This window comes from Gymnoscopelus microlampas (assembly GCF_963454915.1).
Source record: "Gymnoscopelus microlampas genome assembly, chromosome: 7".
In the NCBI taxonomy this organism is placed as follows: Eukaryota; Metazoa; Chordata; class Actinopteri; order Myctophiformes; family Myctophidae; genus Gymnoscopelus; species Gymnoscopelus microlampas.
Genome location: NC_139944.1, coordinates 10,863,412 through 10,878,411, shown reverse-complemented (window position 1 = coordinate 10,878,411; position 15,000 = coordinate 10,863,412). Strand labels below are relative to the sequence as shown.

General features: G+C 42.9%; 2 protein-coding genes across 4 annotated transcripts in view; one reads left to right on the top strand and one right to left on the bottom strand.

The window, feature by feature from the left end:
* Positions 1-2,775, top strand: part of fer1l4 (fer-1 like family member 4) — a 62,640-nt gene extending 59,865 nt beyond the window's left edge. For both annotated transcript variants that reach the window (XM_084063154.1, XM_084063153.1), the window contains exons 48-49: positions 983-1,083; positions 1,728-2,775. In XM_084063154.1, the coding sequence (XP_083919280.1) occupies positions 983-1,083; positions 1,728-1,908 (282 nt within the window). In that variant the 3' untranslated portion in view covers positions 1,909-2,775. The remainder of the gene's footprint in view (positions 1-982; positions 1,084-1,727) is intronic.
* Positions 2,776-6,503: 3,728 nt separating this feature from the next.
* st3gal8 (ST3 beta-galactoside alpha-2,3-sialyltransferase 8) overlaps positions 6,504-15,000 on the bottom strand; it is a 19,273-nt gene continuing 10,776 nt past the window's right edge. The window contains exons 4-10 of one of the 2 annotated variants that reach the window (XR_014601119.1): positions 14,634-14,829; positions 12,650-12,840; positions 12,024-12,203; positions 11,589-11,634; positions 11,206-11,325; positions 10,322-10,986; positions 6,504-8,210 (exon numbers count right to left, since the gene is read on the bottom strand). Coding sequence is in view for 1 of the 2 variants with exons in the window: in XM_084062113.1 (XP_083918239.1) it covers positions 10,822-10,986; positions 11,206-11,325; positions 11,589-11,634; positions 12,024-12,203; positions 12,650-12,840; positions 14,634-14,829 (898 nt within the window). In the remaining variant the exon portion in view is untranslated. Of the gene's footprint in view, positions 10,987-11,205; positions 11,326-11,588; positions 11,635-12,023; positions 12,204-12,649; positions 12,841-14,633; positions 14,830-15,000 lie in introns of both variants that reach the window. The other variant, XM_084062113.1, reaches the window with a different exon arrangement.

The following is a 15,000-nucleotide window of genomic DNA, read 5'->3' as shown; positions in this document are numbered from 1 at the left end:
TGGTATTATGATGACGATGATGATGATGATGATGATGATGATGATGTTTGTCTCCGCTAGGCTGGAGACTATGTTTTGCTTGTCTGTCCGTCCGTCCGTGCGTGTGTGGGTCTGTGTGTGTGTCTGTGTCCGTGTGTCCGTCCGTGTGTCCGTCCGTGTCTGTGTCCGTGTGTGTGTGTGTGTGTGTGTGTGTGTGTGTGTGTGTGTGTGTGTGTGTGTACACAGCTAATCTCCGGCACAGTTGAACCAATCGGCGTGAAACAGGGGGCCAAGATAAAAATGCTAAATTGTTTTAATCATGGTGGTGCTATAACAGGCCGATTCAAGTTTTGGCATTTAACTCTTGAACCGTAGGTCATACAATAAAAAATATTTGAGCCCTGGATTCCTTGGATTATTACGCAACTACCCAATTAGGCTACACTAATTTGACAAGGAGCGAGAGTGGAGGAGGTACAGCAGGCATATGTTTAGACTCAAGTGGAGACTGAATAGGCGTCAGAGAAAGCTTGCCTAGGGCGCAAATTGGGCTACATCCGGGCCTGTCTGTCAGATTTCTCATATTCCATTCCGATTGGCTACGATTGGCTTCCAGAATGACCCTTTTTGCACAAAATGCCACAAGAAAATCCACCCCACATTGTTCTAATTGACCTCATGACCTCACAGCCCACTTCACATTTTGGCCTATAACTCTTGAACAGTGTAAAACAATGTTTCCCCCATGATTCCTAGGATCATGACGCACCAAAACTCACAGATTAACAGATTAAATGTTCTGCTATTTAGCGTATCAAAACACATTTTTTGCTACTGCTCCTACAAATTTTGTACAAAACTCACTCAAAACCCCCCAGGATTCCTTGGATTATGACGCAACTCCCCATTTTGGTGCACATTTTTTTATGTTATTGTTTTTAGTATTACTATTGTTGTTATTATTATTACTATTATTATTATAACTATCATTTTTACATTTCAGGGTAAGGTGGAGGCAGAGTTTCAGCTGGTGACACTAGAAGAGGCGGAGGCTAACCCAGTGGGGCGGGCCCGAAAAGAACCAGAACCCCTGGACAAGCCAAAGTACACACACACACACACACACACACACACACACACACACACACACACACACACACACACACACACACACACACACGTGCATACATGCACACACACTTACTGTACGCGTGCATGCTCTAACTAACTAATACACTAACTAATACAACTATTATTTTAGATGCGGCGGGTGGTTTATTGTAACTTTTGACACTGTTTAGCTTCCTTCTGATGAACTACAAAGTACTTGTTTTACGTGTTTAAATGCCTGTCCGGAATGCGGGTGTTTCGTCAACATGTGGGCGGTTTGTGCGATCTTTTGATGATTGGCTCCGATCGTCCGAAGGACAGCCAATGACATGACAGAACGTTTTGTCCCATGCCTAGGAGGGCAAGTGTCACATATCCCACAATGCAGTAGATGACAGTATAGTTGAATTGAAGTGTACTCGGGTATGGAAAAAACGTAACTAATGTGAATGCTGGCCAGCGGGGAGAGGGCAATCGTACTCGGGAACGGTTCGAATCAATCAGATTTATGTGAATCCATTACAACCCGGTAGGCTATGTACAGCCAATGAATAGTTTTAACTATGTTACATTATCAATACAATATCAAATCTAACAACGTCTCCTCCCCTCCCCTCCCCTCCCCTCCTCTCCTCTAGTCGTCCTAAAACGTCCTTCTCGTGGTTCGTGAATCCTTTGAAGACGTTTGTCTTCTTCATCTGGAGGAAGTACAAGAAGTACATCATCGCTCTGGTCATCCTGGCCATCCTCACGCTGTTCCTGGCTCTCATCCTCTACACCCTGCCTCAACAGATCTCTGGTCTCATAGTCAATGGATGAGAGACTCAGAGAGAGAGAGACACAGACACAGACACTGACACTGACACTGACAGACACACACACAGACAGACACACAGACAGACACACACACACACACACACACACACACAGAGAATAAATGTAATATATCATCGCAGTCGAGTGGAAATGTCGTTTGTCTAAGTCTTCAGGAAATGTAAAAAAGAACCTGTGTTCCAATAGATCCAGTGCCGAAGGTCCACAATGTCGTGCGTGAGCTTGTAGATTGGCAGTTTTTGCCAAATGATCGCCCCAAAATATGGTTAAATGTAGAACAATGACTTGATGGCTGATCATTTAGTTACATTTACTGTAGAATTATTGTTTATGAAATCTGGACTGTAGTCATGAGTGTTGACACATAGGAAGTAGTTCTTTAAGATATCAGCATGTATTTCTTTTTTTTCTTTTTCTTCCTTTTTTGATAGTATAGTAGATTGACAGGAAATGGGGAGAGAGACGGGGAGTGACACGCAGCAAAGGTCGTCGGGTTTCGGCATTCGAACTCGCGACATACTGTCAGGCTTGCATTGCAGCCTAGGTGCCCGGACCATGTCTTTTAACGATCAAACCTATCTACACTTATACATTGAATTTAATTTGAACAAAATATTTTATTTTACCTTTAAACTGAGTTCCTGTATTAAATACAGATATATTCATATACCGTAGACACACAGAACAATTTTAATAACACTAAGAAATATTCTATCTGATTGTATTTATATTAGTGTTATGTTTCAACCAATGTAATCAATATGATTTATGAAATTATGAATAATAGAATAAAAACATGTTTGTACCAACAAAACGACAAGAATGTTGACGTTACAATTCATTTATGTTGAACAAAATTACCAGTAAAATAAATGGTTGTGTTTTCCAAACAATGGCTTGGGCCCATTTTTGGGTCGCAGATCAATTTTTATGAGTCGCAAGTAAATATCCCTTTATTTATTTTTTTCCTACATTTATTTTTTAAATAATGATTATAATGAAACATTTTTGGAAGAAAAAAAAAAGAAAGAAATTCGATAAATTGGAAAAGAATATTATAATAATTAAGAAGTAGTGAAAATATCAAATGGACTTTGTGAGCTTGTAGATCGGCTATTTTCATAGTTTGGGTCCCGGGGAGACATCAAATGTGTCTTCTGTGTGCCCCTTTAACTCGTCTACAATAACTGTACACCAGGGTTTTCCAACCTGGGGTCCGGAGAATCCCAGGGGTCCTTGAGGGGCTTCCAGGAGGTCCCCAGCAAATTGATAGTTAGGAAAATTTTGACAAGATATTTCAAAAGTTTATTAAATTAATATAAATCTGAAATCAGTCAATGTCACATTGTGTTTCCGTATACTTAAAGCTACACTATGTAATTTTTTAGGCAATCAAATGTCTAAATTTGTATGCTACACCAGTGGCTCTCAAAGTGGGGTTCTTGAGGGGTGGTCAAAAATGTGTTAATATAGCATCAAAATCAGTTTACATTTTACTCTTATTATTATTAATTTATTTTTTACCATTTATTATTTTTGAAACATTTTAACAACACACATCTTGTATGGGGTCCCTGGCACACATTATTTTCAGATGGGAGTCCGAAGCCAAATACATTAATTTGGGGGTCCTTGACATGAAAACTTTTCAGAAGCACTGTGGTGGAGTATGTTAATACAATAGGCTCTATGCACAGCAGCCATATTGTAAGACATTCACAGGTGTTACCAATGATACTAATGAAGGCTCTGTTCCATTCTGGTCAGACGGAGTCAGGGTGCTGATATTGTGCATGTTGGCTCACTGGAGTAGAAGTAAAAAAAAAACACTCCCAAATGGCCCTTAACGGGTGTGTAACTGAGAGTGTACAAATGGAACCAAATGGGGGTTGTAGAAAATCCTCTCACTCTCTTGCTGGGAGTGGTGGGTGGAGTTGGATCCTGTGGTTCTAATCATTTCACTTAGTGGTGGGCGGAGCCTGGTTTTAGCCTAATTTGGCACACCTGAGGTAGGTCTATATAGGCCCAGGTAGTGTCAGACCAAACATTTGTCTGAAGGGGGAAGAGGTGCTGCTGGCTAGTACTCCATGTTGAATGTCCACTTGATGCATTTTCAATCATCATCGCCACATTTGTTCATCCTCATATGTACATGGATTCCGAATAAATCATTTTACAAAACTTCAAACCCTGGCCTGGTCCTTATGCTCTGATAGGCATACTGGTGTAGGAGTATGTATGTAGCCAGTGAAATTTTCACCCAAACTCCCAAGAGATTTTACAGGGGTCGTGGAAAACTGAAATTCAAAAATCTGAGAACTACTGTGCTACACTAAATGGAACAGAGCCTTCATTAGTATCACTGGTAACACCTGTGAAGGAAGCGATAATATGGCTGCTGTGCATAGAGCCAATACTGTGGTCTGATAGGACACCTACTGGTTAACAAGGTGTACTGCCTGAAGGTCAAAATTCTATTTCTCCCAAAGCAAGCAGGCAGGATCTATCAGCTCAGTGGTAAACATTTCAGCAGTGGTGTAAAAAGTACCCAAATGTTTTACTTGAGGAAAAGTATCAATACTGCAATGTAGAAGTACTCTGTTTACAAGTAAACGTCCGGAATTCAAAATTGACTTGAGTTAAAGTACAAAAGTATTGGTATCAAAACTGTATTTAAAGTACCAAAAGTAAAAGTACTAAAATGTCTGAAAATAGCAGATCTATAATCTCCCAACGCTTGAGCTTGTAGATCGGCTATTTTCAAATAGCCTAGGTATAGAATAGGGCTAAAGTGATATGTTTTATAATGTAATAATGTCTGCAAAGTAACTAGTACTGTAACTAAGTTTTCAAATAATTGTAGTGGAGTAAAAGTACAATATTTGCCTCTGAGATGTAGTGGAGTAGAAGTAAAAGTATTGGAAATTGGAAATACTCAAGTAAAGTACAAATACCTCAAAATTGTACTCAAGTACAGCACTTGCACAAGGGACCTGCGTTCAAATCCAGGGTAGAACATAAAATGTACAAAGTGTATTTTTAATAGTAAAGGATTTATTTAAACAGTGTCTCAGAGCTGCACTATGTAACTTTCCTGTTCCACCCAGGATTTGAACCTGCATGGGTCTCTCTCTCCTGCACTGATTTTTAGCGGTGCCAGCCGCTCTACATTTGACCGTGTCTGTGTGTTATGTCCGTCCGTCCGTCCGTCCGTCCGTCCGGATGAGCACGAGAAGCAACACATACAAACCACATGAACGCAGTGTGCAATTTCCGTGAAACTTTGCACGCATATTCCCACTAGGCCCAGGAAGAATTGCCCCCCTTTTCACATTGCCCTGTTATAGCGCCACCAGGAGGCCAAAATGTTGCAAATCATGAATGCAGCGTCCGATTAGGGTGAAACTTTGCACTACGTTGAGGCCACAAATGCCACCCTTTCAACATTGCCCTATTATAGCGCCACCAGGAGGCCACTCATCAAAGGCACCGCTTCCTTCACACAGGGTGTGATTTTTTTCCACTGAGCTAATAGAGCCTGACTGCTTGCTCAGGGGAGAAATTGAAATTTAACTTTCAGGTAAAAACATGTCAAGCCAGAACAGGGGTCATCACCATGCCAGCTTGTGACGGACATTTTGATCAATATTTTATTTTTGTCACGGACATACAAAATAACTGGTCAATATTTTTACCAACCGTAACCCTAACCAGAAACCCAAATGACTAGTGCTAAATGTAAACTAATGGACTCGTAATGTGCTATAGAGTCTATGCCAGTGTGCTACACATTTTTAAATGATTAGACTAGTACATCTGCATACACACTAGTGCGACAATACTGAGCCACTATATACACTATATTAAATATATATATATATATACTGTATATATTTGAAAAAAAAGCTCACAACGAAACACATTTGTGACGTGAGTGCTAATTCAAGAAGTTTAGAACAGAAGGGCCCCCTCTGTGCCCCAACAGTCTCACTGTGGGCATGAGATCTATTTAGCCACTGCCTTTTCATCTCATTATAGAACCCTAATTCAAATAATGCAAAGAGAATAAGTCAATAGTTTATATGTATAATTATGAAAAAAGTGTAACACGCATCAAAATTAAAAGTTTTTCAGGCTCCTCCTGAGCATTAGTAACAAAGTTGCACAGTGTCAATAATGATGACAGTTTGATGGTGATTGGACAATAATATTGTATTTTATTTTATAAAGGGGGCCACAGTTAAAGTCAATGTAACTTTTACGCACGCACGCACGCGCGCACACGTACACACACACACACACACACACACACACACACACACACACACACACACACACACACACACACACACACACACACACAGTGTAACATATATAAGTACAGTACATACTCAGGTTAAGGCAATGTTTTCAATACAGTTACAGGACGGGTTTCAAACCAGCAACCCACAGCACACAGGTTACATCGTAAAATCCTCAGTGGTCTCCAATTGTAACTCTGAGAGCGTACAAAATGTAACCAAATTGACACATCAGTATCCATTAAGTATTGGTATACTCTCGCAGTTAAATTACCACAGAGGATTTTACTGTGTACTTTGTGTGCGTGCAATTTTTGTATCGTTTTGGGCGGGGTCTGAGTGCTGAAAGGCAAATGCTATGGATAATCTGACTCTGATTATTGATTATAAGGTGAGATAGTTGTACCTGAGGTAATGCCAGCTAGCCTACCAGCTAGTGTTAGCTTCATAGTACTCTCCTCATCTGCATTAATAACAACATTTTCCGAGGGTGAGTGACAGGTTTCCCTTCCTAGAAATGTAGTGGACTCAAAAGTACAATATTTGTCTTTGAAATGTAGTGGAGTGAAAGTAATACGTTTCCAAAAAATACAACTACTCAAGTAAAGTACAGACACTCAAAAAAATGTACTTAAGTACAGGATTCAAGTAAATGTACTTCGTTGCTGTTCACCACTGCCAGCTAGCTCTGCCAGAGACAAACCCAGAGCTCTGCAGGGCTGGTTTTATCTCTACATCCCCCGGATGCCCATCCGTAATGTATTTTTAATACAATTGTGTGATACTGTAATGCTAGATACGCTGTACGCTTTATGATTTGATTGGTCCTGTCCTGCTCCTGTTTGTTTGGATTAAGTGTGATTTATAAAATAGTCGATCTACAGTACAAGCTTTGTAAGATCAGATATATTCGGTGCGCAACAAAGTTCATCAAGCCCTTTAAGAATGACTGAAATCTTGTGAACACATCAGCATGAAGTGTGTGCGTGTCAGTGGTCACATCAAAACAGCAAACACAGTTCAAACGTCTCAGTCACTACATGTGACTGAGTGACACAGTCACAGCATCGGTCGCTGTCAAGGTGGAAACCTTGTATGTCCAAAACCATTCCTTTTTTATTGTTATCTTAAAAAATAAATTAAATAGTGAAAACAAATGATCTACAAGCTCACAGTGCGACACTCTTGTATGATGAATAGGGCAGTCATTTATGAAAAAACGTGGAGATACAAGGTTTCTGCCTGACAGCAACGACATGTGACTGAGCGACAGCAAATGATTTGTTTACATTCACATTTCTCCAGAGGAAATACAGACAGCAAACCTCTCTGGCTCTGTTCACACTGTCAGCCCAAATCGGATTCTATATCTAGTTTGGAACTACATTTGATCAGGTCTGAACAGCAAAGAAAAAAAAACACATGGAAACAGATGTTTGCTATTCATATTGGAACCACGTTCCTAGCTGGTATGAAATGGGATTAAAATGTGATGATGGAGACTACGGATGGAAATTAGCATTGTTGCCAAATCCGGTATTACATTACATCATGTATGCGTTGTTCATTAATGTGCTGCCCTGTACACATAAACGAGTAAAGTACATTTCTAAAGATATGTCCCAGTCTGGACATTTGGACAATAAAGCCTGATTTATACTTCGTCTTATGACTGCGTCGCTCGCCGGAAATATCTACAGTACCAGTTAAGAACGCTTCGCAGCTAATTTCTGCAATGTCTGAGTACTCAAATCTGACCTGACTTGCAAATAACAGTGTGGCCAGTCAGTCCTAAAGATTAGAGAAACAAATCGGATTTGACTAGAGTGTGAACAAGGCCTCTGTCCTACTGCGACCAGTTCTGTCAACACAGCCAGGTCGACTCCCACAAGGTTCAAATGCTTCCTCCCACACGTCGTCAGTGAGTCAGGACTGTAAGGCTCACGCAGTTTCCAAGTGATCCTCCTAACAGTCTGTAATTACCGCCTATAATTACACACAAAATAAAGCAGATGTCAAAGATACCTTTGGCGTTGCGTAACCACGTCCTATTGGAAACAAAATGATTCAAATCCCATCTAGCTTGCCGCTTAGCAGGAATTCCAAAAGGTATTTCGGAACTATTTCAGAAAGAGGGAGCTGACATTGTAACCACATGAAACCTATAGCGTCCCTATTCTGGGCATGTCGTAATAGAACAAAAGAATAGGCGAACATTCTGCAAAAAATCGCTGGACATTTGGCAAAACAGGCAAACATTTGGCAAAAGTAGGAGAACATTTGGCAACAGTAGCAGATCTACAAGCTTAGATGTACAACAAATCATACAGGGTTTAAGTGGTTATGATGACAGCTTCCTCCTCTAAACTTTGAGCGTTTGAACACTGTGGAAGAGTTGTTTGGTTTGACAGACTATTTTGTTGAGACAAACACTGTCTGAGCAGTGAAGCATCAACATGTACCTGCTGTTGTTGTAGTACTTAAAAGGGCATTTCACTTTTAAATACTTCTGGGGTCATTTTAACGTCTACTCAGGCTTTTGTGTGCACCCCGGACAGTCATTGAGTTGCTTGATTCAATATTTAGATATTTTATATTCATTGTATTTTATTACGTGTGTTTTCAATGAGTCTAACCATGGTTAACATAGAGTTTGAAGTTCAATGGGTTTACAAAAGAGGCGAATGATCAGATGAAAATCAAATATCAACATTTTGAATCAAGCAACTTAAAAACAGACAACCCTTTTGACCTCTTAAAAAGCCACATGACATACATTCTGCTTGTCTTGTGTCTATGGTAGGACAGATGAGGCTGATAAGGCACCAGGCTCCATGGACTCCAGACTGGCTTTGATTGCAGGAGCACAAGGCTCAGTTCACTTCCTCTTCTATCAGATCACAGGCCTTTAGATTCCTCTCTGATTACGAGTCTGATAGATGGACCACGGTTTCTCAACATAGAGTCCAGGGACCATCGGGGCTCCAAATAGACCCTACCCCTACAGGCCTGTAGCTCTGAGAGTGTACAGTCCCATTTGTACACTCCTAGAGTTCAATTAACACTGAGGATTGGGACTGCAAAGGATTGCATTGCAGTCCCAAGGGGGGGGGGGGTATACTTTTGTCACCCATTTGCACCAAAACAATATTTTTACTTTGCCAAACAGATATGCTCCTTTCTATCTTTCTTCTACATGCACTTCTAGTGCATATAAAACTGGGGGTCTTTGAACTAAACTCTACTGGAACCCAAATCTACGCTGCATAATCCCTCATTGCTTATTTAACTCTGAGAGTGTACAAAATACGTCTCCATTTGGTTCCATTTGTACACTCTCTGAGTTACAGACCCGTAAGTGTCCATTTGGACCACTCTTGGTCCTCGGACCCGATGTTGAGACAGTGTAATCAGATTACAGGCCTTTGGTTCCGTCTCTGATAAATAGAGTGATAGAGGAATAGGCCTCAGGCTGTGTGCATGGATACCAACAACTTCCTCTGGCGGAAAAAGTGCTTCTATTGTTTTGACCTGTTTTCATTCACATACAAATAAACAAAACAAAAAAGACTAACTATAAAAAATAGGGATGCACCGATGTGGAAATTCTGGGCCGATACCGATGTTGAAAAGAACAATTTGTCCGATAGACCATATTTGTTTATTTTGTTTGCGTTGCTATTCATTCCCCCTTTTGTGCCAGAGAAACACCAACATAGGATCATGTACACCAACAGAGCCACTAGCCAGCGCAAAATTGAATCGTCAAAACAGATAAAACAGATTGTGTAATGTTTTATTACTTATTTTAATATATTTTTTTCTTCCTTTCTTGTTTGTTTGCATTTTAATTTGTTCTTGTGCAGCACTTTGGTTCGACCTCGATCGTTGGAAATGTGCTATATAAATAAAGTTTGAGTTAAGTTGAGAGACTTATTTGCCGATATGTCCGGGGCAGTCAACGAGGAAAACATAGCGATATCTGGTCGATATATATCGGTGCATCCCTAACACAAACATATACAGTATACATATATATATATTTTAAAAAGACAAATCTGTGGTTTTCTCCTTCACAGCTTCATTCCAGCACTCACTGTTTGGCTGCAGACTGAAGCTATATGAGCCGTGATGGTCAGTGTAGAATGTGCAGTCTGGATAAGGCCGTGGATGTGGTTAAGCGTAGTGGTTCTCAACGTGGGGCCCGGGGCCCTCCAGGGGTCCTTGTGGGGGTTCGAGAGGGTCATAGGATTCATAGTTAGGAATCAAATGGACCAGTCTGTAACTCTCAGAGCGTACAAATGGAACCCAATGGACCCGTGGGTCCATTGGGTTCCATTTGTACGCTCTCAAGAGTTATGGGCGTCCGTGGCCTGAATGCATACCAAACTGGGGGTCCTTGAAATAAACAATAAAAAAGGTTGGAAACACTGGTTATAGTGGTTCGAGAGGCACCAGGTTAAAATCCCACATCCATCCTGGTGCCATTGAGCAAATACAGAGCAACCAGGTTTGACTCCGCCCACAGACACCTGGCTCCGCCCACATTCAGATTATTCAGTCAGTCTGTCTATCTGTCAGTCAGTCAGTCAGTCAGTTAATACAGGTGGATCTTGCCCTCCTTGCCCAGGCGGTGGATGACCTCAGTTTCAAAGTCGGCGCTGTGGACTCCCGTCTTCCGGAAGGCTCCAGCATAGCGGTTCTCCTCCCAGTAGTGATGCCAGTTCCCCTGACTGTCAGCCCCGTAGCCGAACACTGACACCTGCGCACGCGCACGTGAGTCAGATTAATTGATAAAAATACAAATAATCAAAGAAAACACAATTCTCAAAAGTAATTGATCCATGAATAGTCGCTACGAAGACAAATAGTTGCACCCATAATGGGGCAATATTATGAGTCTTCTGGCCGAGGGGAATCATTTTGGAGGACAACCACAATAGACTGGTTCAGAAAGCTGTGTGGTCACTGGTCACCTCACCTGGTCACAGATGTGTAAAGCGAACACAATGGCCAGCAGTCCAGTAGATGGATATCGACCGTGATGCTCCGTCCAGTTGTCATGAGTGTATTTAAAGAACTCTGGGTTTACCACCAGAACCTATACACACACACATACACGGCGCACACAAATATACACACACATGCGCACGCACACACGCACGCACGCACGCACGCACGCACGCACGCACGCACGCACGCACGCACGCACGCACGCACGCACACACACACACACACACACACACACACACACACACACACACACACACACACACACACACACACACACACACACACACATACAGTGTGTAAATGAATCTACAGACCTAAATGTAAACGTAGTGGCAAGGGGACATTTTTTACCTTGTCTTTGTCAGCCTGCACTCTGTCTTTAACTCTCATATAAGTCCTGAAGATGAAAACAACAGGGTTAATGTAAATGTTATGAAGATTTGGTATATTTCCTATTTATGTTTGGTTAGTCAATTGTTTAGTTAGTTAGTTGTGAAATTTACATTAAATATGCTTGATTAAATGACTTATATTTTAAATTAACTCCCATAGACAAGACACACATTGTTTAACTATTTGGTTAGTCAGGTTAACTTACGTTTTAATCTCTCCAGTAGATAGAACATTGCACAGTGAGTGAGTGAGTGAGTGAGCAAGCGAGTGAGCGAGTGAGTGAGTGAGCGATCAAGCTAGTGAGCGAGCGAGCAAGTTAGTGAGTGAGTGAGTTAGTGAGTGAGTGAGTGAGTGAGTGAATGAGTTACTTGGTTAGTTAGCTGGGTAACTTACATTTTAATCTCTCCAGTAGAGAGGGCGCTAGCGAGCCACTCCAGGTCTCGTAGTTTAAATGGCAGCAGCACCAGACTGACTCCAGATGGAACGTCCACTGCACTCTCTGGATACAGGAAGTGATGCGTAGTTCTGTTCCCTACATCCTGCTCAAAACCTGCTGTTATCGCCTTGTTCATCCTGATGCAGAGAGAGAAAGAGAGCTTGCTATGATGTGTGTGGGAGGGAGTCTGTGTGTGGGAGTGAGTGTGTGTGTGTGTGAGTGTGTGTGTGTGTGTGTGTGTGCGTGCGTGCGTGCGTGCGTGCGTGCGTGCGTGCGTGCGTGCGTGCGTGCGTGCGTGCGAGAGAGAGAGAGTTTCTCTCTGATAACAGAGGTATGTGTGTGTCTGTTCCTCTCTGATAACAGAGGTATGTGTGTGTCTGTGTCTGTGTCTGTGTGTGTGTGTGTGTGTGTGTGTGTGTGTGTGTGTGTGTGTGTGTGTGTGTGTGTGTGTGTGTGTGTGTGTGTGTGTGTGTGTGTGTGTGTGTGTGCGTGCACACGTGTGTGTGTGTGTGTGTGTGTGTGTGTGTGTGTGTGTGTGTGTGTGTGTGTGTGTGTGTGTGTGTGTGTGTGTGTGTGTGTGTACCTGATAACAGAGTTGTGTGAGTTGATCAGGCTGCCGTGTCCCGCCTGTCTCAGGTTGCCAGAGTTACCGACCACTGCGCAACTATGGCAACGAGAGGGGCGGGGCTTAATGTCCACGCTGGGAGGGGAAATGATACGGAACAGCTTTGACGTCACTTCCTCCAGAGTCTGACCGTCACTGCGCTGAAGTCCCTGAGAGGAGAGGAGAGGAGAGGAGAGGAGAGGAGAGGAGGTGCTCAGGTCAAAGCAGAAACAGATCTATTGATCGTGTGTGTCTGGGCTCCGCTGGTCCGGTCTGTCCTCACTGTCTGCCAGCTGGCAGGGGAGAGTAGCCGAGCTGATGCTGTCAGCACCTTTTTAAATGTAATCTACTAATGCATTTCACAACACTGTTAGCATCATTAAGTATACAGCAACTCACTCTCTCTCTCTCTCTCTCTCTCTCTCTCTCTCTCTCTCTCTCTCAGGAGGGCTAAAAAAAGTGACACATTCTGAAATTAAACCACTGATGGTCTGAGGCATGGTCTGATAATCTATCCTGACAAATATCTCTCTCTCCTCTCTCTTCTCACGGAATAGGTGAATGTTCTTCCTTGGCCTACAGGGAGTGTAAGTTCAAGGTTTCTCACCGATCAGTCCAGCGGTGCTTGTGGCATTTTGTACAAAATGGGCCCCTCCTGCAAACTTTGAAAGCCAATCGTAGGAAAATAAGAAAAACGGGGAAAATAATTTCGATTGTATGACCTATGGTTCAAGATTTATAGGCCATAATGTGAATCTGCCTGTTATAGCGCCACCATGAGGCCGCTTTGAAAAATGAAGGGTGGCATTTCTTCCTTGGCCCAGTGGGAATGTGTGTGCAAAGTTTCACGGCAATCGGACGCTACGTTCATGATTGGAGGCATTTTGTTCAAAACGGGCCACTCCTGCAAACTTTGGAAGCCAATCTAAGCCAATCAGGAAGGAATATGAAAAACGCACGCACGCACGCACGCACGCACGCACGCACGCACGCACGCACGCACGCACGCACGCACGCACGCACGCACGCACGCACGCACGCACACACACACACACACACACACACAGAATAACAGTCATAAAGAGTATTTTATCTGGCATGCCAAAGAGGACATTTGTATGCCAGTGGCGGTTGGTGGGTGCCCATGGGAAACTCGTGGATAGGGCTGATAATAGCTATCAGCTAACCTCGCGTCACCAGTCTTTCCACCTCTCTTTCTCTTTCCGGATTGTGCCGTTCCGGTTTTGCGGTGCCGCTTTGTTTTGGTTCCCCAATCCCTATTTAAATGGAATAGAATTTCCCCGTGGGATAATACAGACGCTAAATAGTCTCCGGAAAGTACACTCACATTTATATTCAAAAAATAAGCTAAACTACGCCGCATCAAGGATTTTATTAGGACGGACCTATTTTGGGGTGAAGTCTTTCCGGATTTGCAGTTCCGTCCGCCTGATGACGCGCCTAGTGACGTAGGGTTACTTCCGCTCCCGACCGGATCATAGACCCGAAAAGGTATGCAGCCCAGGCTAGTTATCAGCAAGCAATAAATGCAAACTGAACTGTGCCCTCGCTGACATGGACAAAAATGTGTCATCAAACACAGTTGTATCTGTGTGTATCACACACACACACACACACACACACACACACACACACACACACACACACACACACACACACACACACACACACACACACACACACCCGGGGCCTGTGGCTCCCGGGAGCCCCTAACTTGGCCCCTGGGGGCCACATGGGAGCCACATGGTATGTGGTATGTGTTTGTGCCACGTTCGGTGTTGATCGGAGCAACACAAGTCCAGATGTTACGTATGTGACGTCCACCACCGTCCACCGTACACCGTAGAATTTTAATATTGGATTACACATACTGTGTACAACATACAACAACTGTTACTTTGACAGTTGTAGCATTTCATCTTTATTATTTCATGAGACTTACCAGCCACCATTTGAGAGCGCTGGCGTCCATCTTGTTGGAGTCGTGCAGGAGAGGTTGTTGAAGGGGGTCGTAACGTTGTTTGAACCAGGCTGACCCGTCCAGCTCAGAAACACACGACTCAGTGCAACCACACATCCTGCCCGACCCCCCCTGGGCTCCCGAGGGTCTCGGGGGTTCAGGGGTCACCGCCTTGGAGCTGGGACACACACACAACAACTAACTACTCAGTGGTGGAAAAGGTACTATTTTACTTAGTAGTCATACTGTGTGTAACTTGTTCAATCAAACCAAAGTTGTTTTCTATATCGTTGCTGTCGGGCAGAAACCTCTTATCTCCAAATCCTTTTGTAAATGAATGCCCTACATC